At 38.2% G+C, this 17,473-nt stretch overlaps 1 protein-coding gene across 4 annotated transcripts in view; it reads left to right on the top strand.

Moving 5' to 3' along the window:
- The first annotated feature begins 300 nt into the window (after window positions 1-300).
- Window positions 301-17,473, top strand: part of ect2 (epithelial cell transforming 2) — a 65,789-nt gene continuing 48,616 nt past the window's right edge. For 2 of the 4 annotated variants that reach the window (XM_086146589.1, XM_086146571.1), the window contains exons 1-11: window positions 301-568; window positions 1,087-1,253; window positions 2,668-2,747; window positions 4,032-4,124; window positions 6,199-6,381; window positions 7,943-8,032; window positions 12,344-12,451; window positions 14,566-14,639; window positions 14,897-15,027; window positions 15,284-15,399; window positions 17,211-17,273. In XM_086146589.1, the coding sequence (XP_086002715.1) occupies window positions 1,121-1,253; window positions 2,668-2,747; window positions 4,032-4,124; window positions 6,199-6,381; window positions 7,943-8,032; window positions 12,344-12,451; window positions 14,566-14,639; window positions 14,897-15,027; window positions 15,284-15,399; window positions 17,211-17,273 (1,071 nt within the window). In that variant the 5' untranslated portion in view covers window positions 301-568; window positions 1,087-1,120. The remainder of the gene's footprint in view (window positions 569-1,086; window positions 1,254-2,667; window positions 2,748-4,031; window positions 4,125-6,198; window positions 6,382-7,942; window positions 8,033-12,343; window positions 12,452-14,565; window positions 14,640-14,896; window positions 15,028-15,283; window positions 15,400-17,210; window positions 17,274-17,473) is intronic. The other 2 variants (XM_086146598.1, XM_086146580.1) reach the window with 1 other exon arrangement.

The following is a 17,473-nucleotide window of genomic DNA, read 5'->3' on the forward strand; positions in this document are numbered from 1 at the left end:
AATAAATATCTGGATTTGGTTTATATTTTCAGAAACAAACTCGCAGTAAAAAGTTTAAAAAAAAAAATGGAAATCATTAACATTTCTAATTTCCAAATATACCAGAAGGAAGCTACTCCTTATATTGTTTTCGTTGCCAGATAAGTGCCGGTCACAACTCCGTGCGCATTCCAATTTGAATGAGAAGACCAATCAAAGACTTCTCCAAGCGGAAGCCGCCACCCCATACGTCACTCCTATCCAATCATCACGTAGCTCTGTTGTTCGCCATTCTTTTTGAATTGAGTTGTAACAGCATACTCCAACCTTCTCTGACCGAAACGAAGTAGTCACTTAGTTGTCAACAAACAACAAAAATACACGCTACGACAACCGGCATTAACTTGACGTTGTGAGTCCAACTTGCGCAGATACCGGAAATGATAAAGAGATGAAGCTGCAAGTTGTGGACCGAAAAGGATTTTCCCGTAACTGTTTATTAGCCTGCTAACGAGCTAAGTTAGCCATTGAAGTCGACTTCAGTACTCGACAGTACTGTTTTTGAAGTGAAACTATCAACTTATTCAAGGTACGATTCAACAAGACAGTACTGTAAGTATGTTGTGACAGAAGTGTGATTTTACTCAAAAAACAATCGATGGACGTTTCATGGACCACCCCGACGGTTACGTTACAACCCTTACAACGAGGGTGCAGTTTTCTCATTTTTTAAAAAAACAGGTAAAGCTTTAGAACAGCATTTAATTATAAGAAGTATGGCTTAACTGGGGTGTGGGGAAATGCGGAGTTCTTGCGAGCTAACGCTATATTTTTTGAGAATGACTTGTGAATCTTTTATGTTTATTTAGTTTCATTGAGGATAGTTTGGCTTGAATCTGGCATGTGCATTAGCAGGTGTAACTGATGTTGTATTACAGCAACAACAGATCGCAAGTTTCTGTAAAAGCATTTGCTGAAGTTTGCATACTTCAAATTTTCGTGCTATTTCGCCTGTTCTAGTTCATTTTCCTCCGTGTTGGTTTTCCTTCGCTCCCTTTTTCTGCCTAAATGTATTCTTTCCCCCTTTTCCATACATTCTTTTGACAGTTTGGACGGTTTGGTGCCTCCTCCTGTCCCAGCCATGGCTGACAGCAGCATATTGACTCTAGGGACAGCTCGGAGTCTGCTAGTGGATTCTTCAGTCTGTGACTCCAGGATTGGGGAAACCACCAAGGACAATGTTTTTACGGGCATGGCATGTGAGGATGGGGAAGGTCAGGCGTTTTGCTAATTACAAATCTTCGTTCTCTGTATAGAGGGAAATGTTTTGATTTAATTAATGAAGCTGGGGATGCATGCATCTGTTGAACAGAGATGTTGATGCGATGAGATAACAACTTTTATTAATCCCGAAGGAAATTGTTGTGCCAGAGTTTCAAGTAAAAAACATAACAGTAATAGATAATAGTAGAAAGGAAGAAGAATAAGAAATATAATGAAATATGAATTGTCTAAATACATGTCTTTTTAGCGTAATTATTTTGCTAATTGGTCAGTTAGCATTAATTAATATTTTACGGTCATTGTGTTACTTTCTTTCTCTCTCCCATTTCTCTTTCTCTTACATTTTTTTCAATATTTTCATAAAATGACCTAGTAATTAGGGGTGTTGCAGGTTAAAAGGAGCTTAAATCACAAGCTTCATTATTTAACAATTTTATTGTCGTTGTTTGAAACAATGTATGGTGTTCACTGCTAACAAAAAGTGCCGATTAATAAAGTATAAATTATAAATAATTGAGATTAACTCAGTCATATTTGCATCAACTCTCCAAGGGATACTAAAATTTCAATTAGAATAATTTATTACTGAGCTTTTACAAGAGAAACCTAAAATAAACTATTCCTTTGTCTGGTTCAAATATTGACAAAGAACTGCAAAAAAGGAGCATGCATGACAATACAGATTGATGTTTTATGTTTGGAATGACAGTAGTTAAGTATTTTTCATGTATCATGTAACTGACCCACATCGTGATGTATTTACAGTGTAAATAAGGACTCATCTAATGATGTGTTGATTTGCATTAACTTATAGAACGTAGGGGAAAAGATATAACACTCATGTTACATATTCTTGACAGTCTTGACGGGGATGGGGGGAGACGGGGGGTAGTAGTACAGTTGTATGTGTTCCTTCAGCTCACAAGTTTTCAGTATGCTTTGCTTTGTTTACATAGAGCCCAGTAACGATGCTGCTTGGAAAACATGAATATTATCAAATATTCTCTAACAGTATTATGATATCATTAATTTGTAATTTTATGTATTGGCACATAATTTGGCACATAATTTACATCATAGGGAAGTGTATTTTATTCAAAAACTATTTTAGTGATTAATGATGTTTTTTAGACAGTGCTACTGGTTGGCATTTTATTTCTTACAGACGTCATCAAATTATTTTACAAAAATACATTACAAATATAACTGCAACTTCATTCTTTAAATCATATCAAAGGTTAGAGTTGTGTTTAATGCCAGAATTAATTTATCCAAATGTTTTGCTGCCCTCTAAATGTTGCATTGAGCTGCAAGAGCTATTAGTGCTAGCAGTCTACCTGCACCCTTTTTCTGCCTTATTTATGTAATATTCGAAACTGTACTCCCACTGTCGCTCTCTGTCAGATATGCTGCCAAAAGTGGAGACCAGGATTGTGCTAGTGGGTGAGGCAGGCAAAAAAGGAACACTTCTCAGAGCACTGCAGGTAAATTGTCCCTCTATCAACCCTGCAGATCCACAATGGACCTTCATTTATTGATGCATGCTGAGCTTGTCAATATCACTGCTGTCTTGCTTTTGAAAAGCAAGCCAAGGAAAATTGAAAAACAATTTTATTTAGTCTAAACCTGTCATTACATTAGATCTTGGGAAAACACAAGATTAGCTTGGTGTGTGACGGAATATCATAAATACCAGCAATATGCTGAACATAATTTTTTATGAAATTACTTAGGGGGATTTAAGCACTCATATGAGAGGATCCTACATTACATGAGGCTCATAGCGTTAAAGTCTCATTTCAGTGTTCTGAAGGTTGTCGAAAGTCCTCATGCTCACCTCTGGAAAGATTTAAGATACTGATCTTAATCTATTGCTTTTGATTTTGTTGTACGATTCAGATGGACTGGATTCTTTGGAAGATAGGAAGATTGGATAGGATAGAACTTAATTGATCTCTTGGGAGACTCCCATTAGGAAATTGTGGTATTGGTTTTAAAACTGAAATGGCTTTTTGATTCCATCCCCAGCAGAAAATCTATACCTACAAAAAGTGAAGCACAGCATGTCACTAAAAGAACAGCTTGTCCACCTTAAAGGTCAGCATACCTGAAGTATGCCTCTGCAAAAGTTTTTCAGTTTTTCCCAAGCTGGAATGGAACAAAGGCACAGGAATAAATGAATAGTACATTTTTTCTATCTTCTTACAGGAGTTATGGTCCACTGAAACGGTGTGTGTGTGTGTGTGTGTGGGGGGGGGTACTTTTTCTGGTTTTACTTTTCATTTGAATGTTTACATTTTTCTCAATCTCTATGTTCACTGTTTTGTCAGTTGTGTGTTACTGTGTTTATATGGAGGTGTGGCAGCAGACTTAAGTGCTGCTACAATGACTTCTGTCCCTCTGTCTCTAGAGTCTCCCTTTCTCAAACCATCCACTTCTCCCTGCCAATCAGCAGTCCTGTCACCATCAGAGCCTCATAGACTGCCCAGACTGCTTGCTTTGTCTTCCCATTACTGCCCCTTTCCTATACTCTTTCTGCTTACTAAAAGCTTCCTCACTGAGTAAACCTCTTCTCGGCCCTCCCCTCTCTTCTCATCTGATGTTAATTCCTATGAATTTACTTTTGTCTGCAAATATATTTAATTTCCTCTGCCAGCCTTGTGCCCTTCTTTTTGTCTTTTAATGTCTCCTCTTATGTTCCTCGCTTGGTCATGCCTTTTCAAATGCTGGTGTTTTGATATCCTCTTACTGCTGGTTGATTTTCACAGGACATCAGAATAATGGAGGTACCGGTGGTAAAGATAAGAGGCAGGAAGTCGGACACTGAGGAGAAAATGATGATAAAATCTATAGTCAATATGGTACAGTACAGTGTGTGTCTCTGTTTGTGAGTGACACTTTGATGGGAACTTGTGCTGCATGAGAGTAAATTATCACTGGGGCCTCACACAATCATCCTGCTGATGGTGAATCAATTTCTGGGTGACTTTTTAAATAACGAGTATTTGGCATTCTATTCACTTGTGTATATCTTTTAATATGATGATTACTTTTACATGAACCAATAAAGATCCATTTGATCTTGCCAACAGTAGCAATGCACCAAAGAACCTTTAATTTTTGAATGTACCATGTAACATGTAATTTCTCATGGAGCTAGGGGAGCATAGACAACAATCTTGGTTTTATGGTACACTGTAGAGTCAACTTGTAATTAGATTATTAGAGACATCTTGAGTTCTTAAAACTTTGAGACATAATCAGACTTAAGTTCCTATACAGCTTCCAACAGCTAATGAGCTCACCAGTGATGACAAATTAATTTCATTAGAACAATATCATTCAGTGTCTTTATAAGGATTTAAATTATAAGCAACAGATACAAAAAGTATCAGATTCTGGTACATACTCACAAAAAAGTCTGTTAAACTTCTGCCTTGATTTCATAAAACCTTGTTTTATTGGCAATGGGACAAGTACTATTGTCTCCTTTGTAATAAAATTTCTGATTAACTCTGATTCAGTTATTTTTGGGATTTTAGTTGTTTCTCCCTTTGCTCTGCTTTTATCGTTCTATTGTCTTATACCTTTGCCTTTTTTTGTCACATGTATCTTTATTTCTAACTTTTTGTCTAAACTTAAAACCCATCTTAGTATTGATTTACTCTGTGGTTGAATTTACTTTAGTCTTTAGACACTGTAATTGTTTAAAAAATCTGAAGAAAACAAAAAGGAAATTAATAATAGTAATGGTAATAACAGGCAAAAAGGGTATATCACTGTTGAGCTCTATAGTTCCTGCACATGGTGGGAAGAGATTCCAATCAGCTTCTGCTGTCCTTTTCAAAATGATAATTATGATATATTACCTTGACATCAATTTTTTTCTAAGTGGAACTTCGATACAAACAAAAATAACTGCAGAACCACAGCATTGAGTTAAGCCATCAACAACATAAGATTACTGCCTGCCTTTGTGAGGTCTTTGGAAATTGCACTGTTACTGCACTGTTACTTTCATTTAATACACTTTATACATGGTAATATTAAGACTGTAACACTATGACTAATTCGGGGTTTGTATGTCACTTTGCTTCTGCCTCCCCACTTATCACTTGTCTTTGCCTGATTGAACCCATTTTTGACGTTTAATATGTTTGCAGGGTAGCCTTACAGATCTCAGGGCTAATTTAAGCTTTCGCTCTGCTTTGAACAGTCCAGCAGTTACCTCGTAATTTAATTTTTGCTCTCAGTTATTGAGGTTATTGATTTGTGCAACCCTGCTCTTAATTCAGAATAAGGTTTTCTCTCATCTCAGTCAAGCTTATCAATGTTGTAATCTGTGGCACAAAGAGAGAATTCAGTTGCCTCTGCAGTGTGAGTGGGTAAATGATTAACCACCACAGTTTTTTTTTTTTTTTTTTTTTACAATTTTCACTCTATTCAATGGATTGACGGTACAGTGTATCAAGGGTTCCTGAACTTGATCTATATATCTAATAAATAGCTATTTGAGGTGATATGGGTTGCCTTCAAGGATATTGGTGCTATACGTATTTTATGGAAATGTCAATGGAAAGAGTAGTAAAAAGGGCCTTTCTAACAATAGAAAAATACTGAAATAACTTACTACTCCCTGTATATATGGAAATACTAAATGTAACATTGAAAAGAAAAAAAGCTTGACAAAGTATTTACATTTTTACTGATACAGCAGTAGCAATTCAAGTTTTGCCTTCTTGTGTGTACATGTGTTTCAGAAGTTATTTTCTAAGATCATTGCAACTGTACATTGATGGGAACTGCTTATTTACTAACATGCTTTTTCGTGCACTATGATAATTTGCTGCTTTAAAATGCATGCTTCTTGGTTACCTTTAGTGTTAAGATCTATTATGTCGCTTAATGCTCCGCATTTTGACTCCCTCCATACAGGACATCAGTACTCCATACCTATTGACCGATAACATCAAGGAGTTTGGGGATGAAGAGAACACAGAGTTTGAGACCGTGTTTGTCCTGACAGATTTTAACTCTACTGACTATAACTACCTCTACAAGCGCGACAACCGCATTGTTGGACCTCCAGTTGTACTACACTCTGCTTTGAAGGAGGAAGTAAGTTGTCATTTCTAATAATTTTACTCAAAAGTAGAAAAGCAGGGCAATAATGTGTATTACAGATTTCCACAGATGGGAGTGCAAGTGAAAGAGGATTTTGAAATCTTAAAACCTGGCTTTGTTTTACTATATAAGTAAATAACCTGTCCAGATCCTGCAGTCGACTTAGGAGGAGCCTAATGAGACTCTGTTGTATAAAATATTATGAGACTGAATACAAATATTTTTCACACGAGCTATGGGCATTACTTAGTTTTCAAGAATGCCTATGTAACCATCAGGCAATTTATTATTGATTATTTCTATGAAATTAATTTGTGATTTTTGGGTCAAATTCCATTTTTTCTGACTGCAATTCCCTTGGCATTGAAACATTAAGTTAATTTGCTTGAGGACAGAAATGATAATGGAGGAAAAAAAAAAATCTTATAAGCATTTGATAAAAGAAAATATAAGGGCACAAATGCTATCAAGGGATAAAGTTGATGAGCCATACAATGAAGTTGTGGGAAAGAGTAGCAGAGAAGCCAGACTGAGATGGTTCGATCATGTAGAGGAGGGATAGAGAATATACTGGTAGACGGATGCTTGAATTGGAGCTGCCAGGCAAGAGGTCTCGAGGAAGACCAAAGAGAAGATTTATGGACGTAGTGAGAGAGGATATGAAGGTAGTTGGTGTGAGAGAGGAGAATACGGAGAATAGGGTTAGATGGAGAAGGTTGATTTGTGTGGCGAGCCCTGAAGGGAAAAGCCGAAAGAAGAAGATATGCAATACCAATGTCTATCATGTACAATCTACCCAGAGACAATTGCTATCAGAGAAGCAGCTTACTTTTCCACCATCAGATTGTTTCTCTAGACAGCAGGTATTATGCCATTTTTCACAGTTTTTATTCATAGGGTCAAAATTAACAGCTACCCTGTCCGACGTGGTTAGATTTGGTGAATAAATCTCAGACACTATCTGTCCCACATCAGAGAATATAGTCGCTGAATAAAACACCATACTGTGAGTCCCTCTGCGTTTTGATTCATAAGCCACACACACACACACACACACACACACACACACACACACACTCGCTGGAAGCCTCAAACAGCGGAGTAAAACCCTGAAACAATACGTATTATGGGTGTGGATACACAAATGGTCGCGAGAACTGAGGAGAAAAGATGGCTACAATTCTTTAAATTCCTTTATCTCACTGCGCTACTGAAACAAAAATCTATGTGGCATTATTAGGTCATTTATTTTCATTTTCTATGTGAAAAATACTGCAAAAGACTTGTGAACAGTCCAGGGTGTGCTCCACCTCTTGTTCAATGACAGCATGGACAGATTCCACCATCCCTGCGACTAAACAGGATAAGCGGTAGCTAATAAATGAATGGAGAAACATTTTTCAAGTGAGTGGCTAGTGAGTCAGTAGCTCATTTTTAGGGCCTGGGTTGTTTGCCTTACCTAAACAGCTCCTGCTGACTATATTAGAAATACTGTTTTTATTCACTTTTTTTTTTGTTCTTTATTTATTTTTCTCTTTCTTCTTTCTCTTCACAGCCTATACCATTTTCATGCCGGCCTCTGTACTCTACCACCATGCTGAACCTGTCATTGTGCTTCACTGGCTTCAGGGACAAAGACGAAGTGGTGGGTTAATTTTTCAACAAAATTGTCAGTAGGAATAGATAAAGTAATTACTATTTTATCTTTAGGAATGATCTGTTTGCTGATTGCAGGGTCTTTTAGGGAACATCAGGTTACTTGATGTAGAACACAAAGGTTTCTAGGAGGTACTGAATGAACAAGCTGTTTAGTTTTTTCAAGCAATTTATTTTTAATCACGAAGGCCTTCATACTTCTGACTAACTGGAGGAAAAATCCAGACTTCAGCCTGTCAGCCTGCTGTAATTCTTGTTTGTCTCTAGCATAATTTTGGAATACTAATAGGTAAATAACTTTATTAATTAGTAAATACTCAGGGGCGAAACTGTTAAGTATACTCGAACTTCTTCTTGTTCTTCTTCTTCTTTCGGCTTTTCCCTTCATGGGTCTTCACACCGAATCAACCTTCTCCATCTAACCCTATTCTGTGTATCTCACTCTCTCACACCAACTCCCTTCATATCCTGTCTCACTACGTCCATAAATCTTCACTTTGGTCTTCCTCGAGACCTCTTGCCTGGCAGCTCCAATTCCAGCATCCATCTACTAATATATTCACTATCCCCTCTGTACATGACTGAACCATCTCAGTCTGGCTTCTCTGACCTTTTCTCCAAAACGTCTAACAAGAGCCATCCCTCTGATAGACTCATTCCTGATCCTATCCATCCTGGTCACTCCCAAAGAGAACCTCAGCATCTTCATCTCTGCAACCTCCAGTTCTGCCTTCTGTCGTTTCGTCAATGTAACAGTTTCTTGTCCATACATCATCGCTGGTCTCACCACTGTCTTGTACACCTTTCTTTTTATTCTGGCTGAAAGTCTTCTATCACATAGTACCCCTGTCACTTTTCTCCACCCATTCCAACCTGCTTGAACTCGTCTCTTCACCTCTTTTCCACACTTTGCGTTGCTCTGGACTGTTGACCCCAAGTATCTGAAATGCTCCAACTTCTTGATCTCCACTCCCTGTAGCCTCAATGTTCCACCTGAGTTCCTTTCATTGACACACATATACTTTGTCTTGCTGCGACTAACTTTCATTCCTCTTCTTTCCAGCGCATACCTCCGCCTCTCTAGATTTTCCTCTACCTGTTGTCTGCTCTCACTGTAGATCACAATATTATCTGCAAACATCATGGTCCATGGGTATTCCTGACCTCATCTGTCAGCCTGTCCATCACCAGTGCAAACAAGAAGGGGCTCAGAGCTGATCCCTGATGGAGTCCCACCTCCACCTTCAACTTCTCTGTTACCCCTACAGCATACTGCACCACTATCTCACAGCTAACATACATGTCCTGCACCAGTCTAACATACTTCTCTGCCACTCCAGACTTCCTCATACAATACCAGAGCTCCTCTCTTGGCACCCTGTCATGATTTTTTTAGGTCTACAAAAACACAATGCAGCTTCCTCTGGCCTTCTCTGTACTTCTCTATTAGCATTCTCAACGCAAACACTGCATCTGTAGTACTCTTCCTAGGCATGAAGCTATACTGCTGTTAACAAATGCTGGCCTCTGCTCTCAGTCTAGTTTTCACTACTCTTTCCCACAACTTCATTGTATGGCTCATCAAATTTATCCCTCTATAGTTGCCACAATTCTGCACTTCCCCCTTTTTCTTAAAGGTGGGCACCATCACACTTTGTCTCCATTCTTCAGGCATCTTCTCACTCTAAAATCCTGTTGAATAATCTAGCCAGAAACTCTACCGCCGCCTCTCCTAGACACTTCCACACGTCCACAGTTAACGCATCTCACTCTTCAACCTCTTCAATGCCTGCCTCACTTCACTTTTATCAATCTCTGCTACTTTGTGGTCTACAATCATCACCTCTTCTACCCTTGCTTCTCTTTCATTTTCCACATTCACCAGCTCTTCAAAGTACTCTTTCCATCGTCCCATCACTCAAGCATTTGTCAATACATTTCCCTCCATCCTTAATCACCTGGACCTGTTGTACATTTCTTTCCATGTTTATCTCTGTTTCGACAAGTTGTTTCGACAATTGAGCATACAGGTCATTGTACACCCTTTGTTTTGCCTTTGCTACCTCTATCTTTACCTTACGTTGTATCTCCCTGTACTCTGTTTCTCCCTGTGTACTCTGTCTGTTTTCTTCAGTCCTCTTAATATCCCACTTCTTCTTTGCTAACCGCTTTCTCTGTATATACTCCTGCACTTCCTCATTTCACCACCAAGTCCCCTTATCTACTTTCCCTCCTGATGACATACCAAGTACTCTCCTACATGTCTCGCTCATAATACTAGCTGCTGTTTTCCAATCATCTGGAAGCCCTCCCTGACCACCAAGAGCCTTTCTCATCTCCTACCTGAAAGCCATGCAACACTCCTCCCTTTTCAGCTTCCACCACTTTGTCCTCTGCTCTGCCTTTGTCCTCTTGATCTCCCTGCTGATCGTCCTACAAACCAGCATCCTATGCTTTCTGGCTACACTCTCACCTACAACTACATTGCACCCACTGATCTCTTTCAGGTTACCTCGTCTATAAAAGATGTAGTCTACCTGCCTAGAAAAAAAAATGTTCACTACAGCCATTTCCATCCTTTTTGCAAAATCTACCACCATCTGTCCCTCTGGGTTCCTATCTTGTATACCAAATATGCCCATCACTTCTTCATCCTCTCTTTTGCCTGCACCAACATCCTCATTGAAGTGTGCACCAATTTCCACTCTCATTTCTGGGGATATTCTGCATGACTTGCTCATTCCAGAACTTCTTCTCGTCAAACTCACATCTCACCAGCGGGGCATAGCCACTAATAACATTGAGCATCACACCTTCAATCTCCAATTTTACAAACTATCTGACTTTTTTATCACTTCCAGAATGTTCCTAACGAACACCTCCTTCAAGATAACCCCTACTCCATTTCTCTTCTTGGCATTACCATGATAGTACAACTTAAAGCCTGCTCTAAGCTTCAAGCCTTACTAGCTTTCCACCTTTTTTCCAGGACACACAGTATATCCACTTTCCATCTCTGCATCATGTTGACCAACCCTCTACCTTTTCTTGTCATAGTCACAATATTCAAAGTCCCTACTCTTCAGTCCCAGACTGTTGCTTTTCCTCTTCTCACTCTGCTTCTTAACACGCCTTCCTCCTCTCTTTCTTTGAATATGTTTATTGAAAAAGCAATAATGCAATACTTGCCTGATATGGAAGTATGTATGTGTCTATTAAACCTCTTGACTTTTGCATCGGTGCCTGGATTTCCCTGGAAGACAACTTATAAACTGGTTGCAGGAATGGTTCTAACTGCAAGGCAAGGAAGGAATGGGCAAGAAAGGAGTAGGAACTCTCCTGCGGTTTGAAGGCCAGCAGGACCACTGTGGCAAGGCAACTAGTCATCCTGCAAGGCTTGAGAGTGGACTGAATGAGTACTACAATTAGAATGACAATTTAGAAAGTTATTGTGTTCATTTGAAACACAACTGGACAGACGAATCAGCTTTTGTTGGAAGGATACACATTGCCCCCCCCCCCGCACCCCTCAAATAAATAAATAAATAAATAAATAAAAAGTGTATTGAACTATGTGTAGACAAAGATTGGTAATTAATTATTCCAGCTGCACCACACATTCTGTGATCAAATCAGATATTTTCTTCCTCCCTTGTGTTTATATACTTTGTAATACCATGTGTCAGCTAAGTTGACTTGAAGCTATGTTTCTGTAATATGCAGTCTTATTGTCCTAAAGTGGGTTCCCGCCACATGCTATATGTATTCATAGGTATCACTATAACTGATAAATGAATGAGATGCCTGCCTGATCATGGGCACCTTATAACCTCAAAAACAATTGATCAATTTTCAGAAGCACAATAAACATGTGAAATACGGAAAAGAAAAAATATATAGCCTGTAAAACCTTGTGTTGTCCAGGAAAGTTGTTGAAAGAAATTAAACCGTCCCAATTTTCTCATTCCACTACATTCTGTATTATATTTTATATATTTTCTGGAGCAGAATCATTTTGAAATGGATTAATAAATGTAATTACAATCCTCTGACGCTCCAAAAATCTGTGCCTTCACACAGAAGACCTCACATCCACATTTGGCCTTTATTCCTGTCTACCATAGTGGCTGGCTTTCTACCAAAACAGTATGGACAAATCAGAAATGTTTATGAACCCTGAATTTATATATATGGTTTTTCCAGGGGAATAAAGAGTCACAGGTGTGCAGTAATATAACATTTTAGCAATAAAGAAAATAGTGTTGCCTTTAATCCTGTGCTTTGCATGTTGTTCCTGCAGAAGAACTTGGTGAACTTGGTCCATCACATGGGGGGAATCATTCGGAAGGACTTCAGTACCAAGGTCACTCAACTCATTGCCTACTCCACCCATGGAGAGAAATACAGGGTGTGTACAAGATTTGTTTGACATTTTTCCCCAGTCCTTTAAATGCCTTGGTTTTCCTAGGTTTTACAAAATACATTCATAGAACAAAGATCCTTTCTGTCTATACTTATCAATACTGATACTGTTCATACGGAGTAGAAATAAACTATATTTTGGCAGCTGAAAAAATTAATCAAAATCAGACAGACTGAAATCCAGATAAAATAATATTCCTTCTGTATTGTTTTTCCGAATAATCATAGAAATAGATAGAATGTAAATATATAACACTTTCCCCACACTTTAGAAAAGAGCTGATTTGGAAGTGGAGACCTGCAATATAACTGAACAAATTGTTGAGCACCAGAGACTTGTCTGTGACCAGGTCAGAGCTTCTGGAGGTGTTCTCAAAGTGTCACTCGCAAAAGAACTACTGGCTTCTATAGCCTCAGCCGGGATAAAATACTGGATGTACCTCGATTGACAAAGAAGGAAGCGAGAAGGTGTAATGTGTTGACTAAAAAAAAGCATTGAAGGATGAGCTGGGAGCACTGAGAAAGAAAACGATTGTGTTGACAGAGGTGTGCACCAGCCCTCAGAAGGATGCTGATGAACTTGCTGAGAAAGCTGAAAACAACACAGGCAGTGCACTCATGGCTCAAATGATGATGAAGTTATAGGACAAATGCTTTGAACTATTACACATTGAGAGATGGAGAAAAAAGGAATCAAACTACAAAATATGTACCAATAATCATACACAAAGTTATATCCAGGTGATCCTTAAGTTCCATTATCACTCAGAAGGTCATATGTACATATCTGCTGTTGCGTGAAAAACTATTCCAAATGTAAATGATTGACATTATTATAAATAAATATATCTGTAGTTGGACATGGGCAATAAGTTTGTTTACAGTGGCATTAGAAGCATTAAATTAGATTAACTGATACCTGCAGAAATCCTGTACTAAAAATTGGTTATTGACAAGAGCAAATTCCTCTCACTGGTAAACCTGATGTTTGAAGCATGTTGATTGTAAACAAAGTGCAACTTATTAAGACTGTCACATATCTACTTCTCATTGCCTTGACCATGCCTTTTACCATAAAGCTCAACACATGGCTTTCACGAGGTAGTAGTTTGACTAGAGATGTGGTAGAAGACTAGCGAGACAACCTGATGGGAAGGTTGCTTTGGTGGCTGAATGCTTCATGGACACTTACAAAAATGATTGGCTCACCCTTTTGTGATGCAGATGTAGCATGTGTGCACCAGGTACAAAACTAAAAAAACAGTCAAAGCTCTCCAGGTCTAATATCTGATGCCTTTGTTGTAGTATCTAATCTCAGGAGATTACACCTTGGTTCCAGTCAGTTCCTTTCTGATTAACCACCTTTGGCGCATCACAACCAAACAACCCCAAGAATGACAATTTAGATTCTCTTGTGATCTTACAAGTCACGTTTTGTCCCACTGTCTCTATTGTCACTTATTTGGTGTTGATTGCAAGTAGAACTAAGTTCCTTGTAAAGTTCTTTGGCATGGCTGGCTCAGTGTGCCTATTAATTATGTTGTAAACAGGAGCCTCCCTAGTCCAACCTACATCATAGTCATCATAGTGACTTTATTTGCCTAAAAAAATGGTAATTAAATTCTCACTGGATTTCTTTTCTTTTTCTTTTTTTAAAAATAATTATCAAGTGGTGTGATCCTTGGAGACAGATGAAGATGGGTGCATAGACTGACACAAGTCAGTCTCTTGCTTCTGTCTGAGAGAGATGATTGATGCTATACTATGTTTAATCATCTATGCTAGTGTTTTTCCATTTAAGATGTTCTTCCTTGTATTATCCTCTTCTTGGATATTAATTCCTTCCACTGTCTCTTCATCAAAGTGCCGGAATTTTATTTTCTTATTTATGTCAGACAGTAATATTTGTTTTAAAATGTGAAAAGTGGAAGTTTTTAAAACATGACAATTTCTGCTTGATCCTGATTTTGCCTGAAGTACTTTATCGCTGTATTTAGGATGTCAACATTGAGATTACTATCATGTGTCAGAAATAATTAGTCCTTTTCACTTTAACATTTCATTACTTTCAACAATTCAACTTGTGCCAATGTCCTGCAGCTTGCTGTTTGCATGGGGACGCCAATCCTCTCTCCCTCATGGATTTATAAAGCATGGGCTAGAAGAGATGATGTGTAAGTTTAACATATAATTTGGATGTCTAATTTTTTTAGTTTTTTCCATTGTAGGGCTGTGCCAGTATGTTACAACTGAAACAACTAGAATATTATGTTTACACTTATATACACTTTGACAAAATTTGAAAAGGCCACTTAGTCACTTAGACTAAATATTAATAGTGTGTGTGTGAGTAACTTGAAACAAATCCATTTGAAAGAAGCATGATGTGGGTCAATTATAACATATTTTTTTCCTCCTACCTCATGTACAGGTCCTTTCATGCAGGAGGGGAAGAGTTTCGAACAGAGTTCAAAGTGCCTCCTTTCCAGGATTGTGTCCTAAGCTTTCTGGGTTTTTCTCAGGAAGAGAAGGCCAACATGGAAGAGAGGACTCTCAAGCATGGTGGGTGCAAACTGTATTCTCAGAGACATTTTTTGTTTGGAAAGGTTGTAGAACTCATACTAGAATTCCTCGCCTCAATTGAGAAATCTTGTTTTAACAGGACTACTGTGGTAGGTAACACTGTAAAAGATGATTTGAGAAATCATATTTTAGTGAAGAAGTTAAATGATAGGAGCTATCAGAGTAGTTGTGATACTCCAAGGACATGGACCAAAACTAAATGAATGCTTGCCATTATTTGTATTCTGTGTGTCAGGTGGTAGCTACTTGGAGGTTGGAGATGACAAATGCACACACATGGTGGTAGAAGAAAACTCTGTAAAGGACCTGCCTGTTGTTCCCTCTAAGAAGATCTTTGTAGTGAAGCAAGAGGTGGGTATCTTGTTTTGAGAATGTAATATCTTATTTGATAGCATATTAATGAGCAGTCTTCGGGTAAGGCTTGAAATAAGTATATAAAGTGTCTGCATAATATAGTTTGTAAAATCCACACACTACCCCAAAATAAAGCTGCCAAAAATGTTGAACACTCCAAATCTGTACATTTTCAATAATTAAGACTTAATTATCTGGCTTTAAAATTTAGCAAGAACTTAAAACCATTATTAAAATATTTGCACATCAGGCTCTAATGCTATTTCTAACCTTTTCAATAAGATAACATAGCACTTTATTGATCCCCATATTGGAAATTTGTTGTCACAGCGCTCAACAATAACCATATCAATATTATGAATATATATGTATAAAATAGTAGAGACAAAAAATTGATAGCAATAACAGCAAAGATAAAAAAATAGGTAAAACGATGGAGAAAACAGGGGAAAATTTCGATAAGCTGGGTGAAAATGGACTTACAACAAAGTTTAAAAAAATTTGAGAGTGGATTAGGACATGACATGTGTGAATGAGTGAGGTAGTTGTAACCCAGATGCACCTCCGGCAAGTCAGAGTTGTGTGCTGTCCAGACTGCTGTCGTGCAGTCTGATGGCAGTAGGTACAAAGGAGCGTCTGAAGAGTTCAGTTCTGCAATGGGGTGGGACGAGCCATTTGCTGAATGACCTGCCCATCAGCCACAGCTAGTAGTGCAGTGGATGGGAGAGATTGTCAGGGATAGCTCCCAGCTTGTCCTTTACTCTACCCACCAGCCCCCAATTCAAGATGGTCCAAGCACACCCCGGGCTTGACCGGGCTTTCCTCACCTGCTGGTTGAGCCTATTGATCTCAACAGTCCAAGCATCACCCCACTAGCACATATAGAGAAGAAGAATGCGCTGGCTACCATAGACTGCTAGCCAGCGCTCCTCAAGACCTTCTACCAGTCAATGTAGCCAGCTTGTTAATCATTATTGCTTATTAATCATTATTCTTCTAATTAAGTGTTGACTTTGAAGGATTTTTTTTCTTGCTGATCAGCAAACATTTCTTAATTCAAACCTAGTGTAAAGTACTTTTTCTGGGCCTTTTGTACTGCTGAACAGTTTCCTAAGAAATGTTGAGGAACTGTCTTTCAAGGTTTTTTTTTGTTATTTCCGGCTAATATTAGCCTGACCTTTTTAAAGGATAAATTTAATTATAAAACAATAGCTTCGTACATTTAAATTATCAAAGAGAAGTAACTTACTTTTCTAATGGAATTTCAGAATATTCCTGGTTTGATTCCCACACTCCTCCTAGCCTGCTGACGTGTTGTTGAGCTGATCACTTAACCCCTAACTGCTCCCCTGGTACTGCTCATGCGGCTCACTTTCTGCTCATGTGTCATCCATGATGATTTGAATGCACTGGCCAAATTTCAATGAGGTTATGCTGTATGTATAACTGAATGTGACAATAAAGTGCTTTCTTCTTAAGAAGAAGAAGTTGCAGACACAAGGAAATGATAAAGCCGATGACTTCTGTTTTTTTACCCTCCCAACTAAGTGCTAAATAATTATCTGATCGGGTTTTTTTTTTTTTTTTTTTTTTTTTGGCTGAACCTCAATCAACACAATCCCTGCTCAACTATTTCAGAGCCAGTGATCAATAATAGATTTCCTTTTCTGGTGGATAATTAATGTGAACCAATGTAGAGGATGGTTTAACTCTTATTTTTATTTATTTTTTTTATTTTACGGGTGTAAAAGAGTGACTGATTGTGGTAGAAGTATTCGTTAACAGGCGGTTTGATCTTTTTTGTGTAGTGGTTTTGGGGAAGCATCCAGATGGACGCTCGGGCTGGAGAATCCATGTATGTCTATGAAAAGGTTAGTTCATTTTGCTAGTCCCCACGCACTAAGAAATGATTGGATGATACATAAAGGTTCTTGCTTTTCCTTTGTATTCTTTTTGACATCCTAAGGTTATGATTATCAAATAAACAGCAAATTGGCTATTTTGTTATAGGCCCATTGTGGTCAGAGGCAAACAAAACTTTCAGGTTGTGAGTCAGTATTTTAGAATAGGT

The sequence above is a fragment of the Fistularia commersonii genome, chromosome 1 (genome assembly GCF_037954325.1).
Source record: "Fistularia commersonii isolate RoL2024-O1a breed Wild chromosome 1, RoL_Fcom_v1.0, whole genome shotgun sequence".
NCBI lineage: Eukaryota > Metazoa > Chordata > Actinopteri > Syngnathiformes > Fistulariidae > Fistularia > Fistularia commersonii.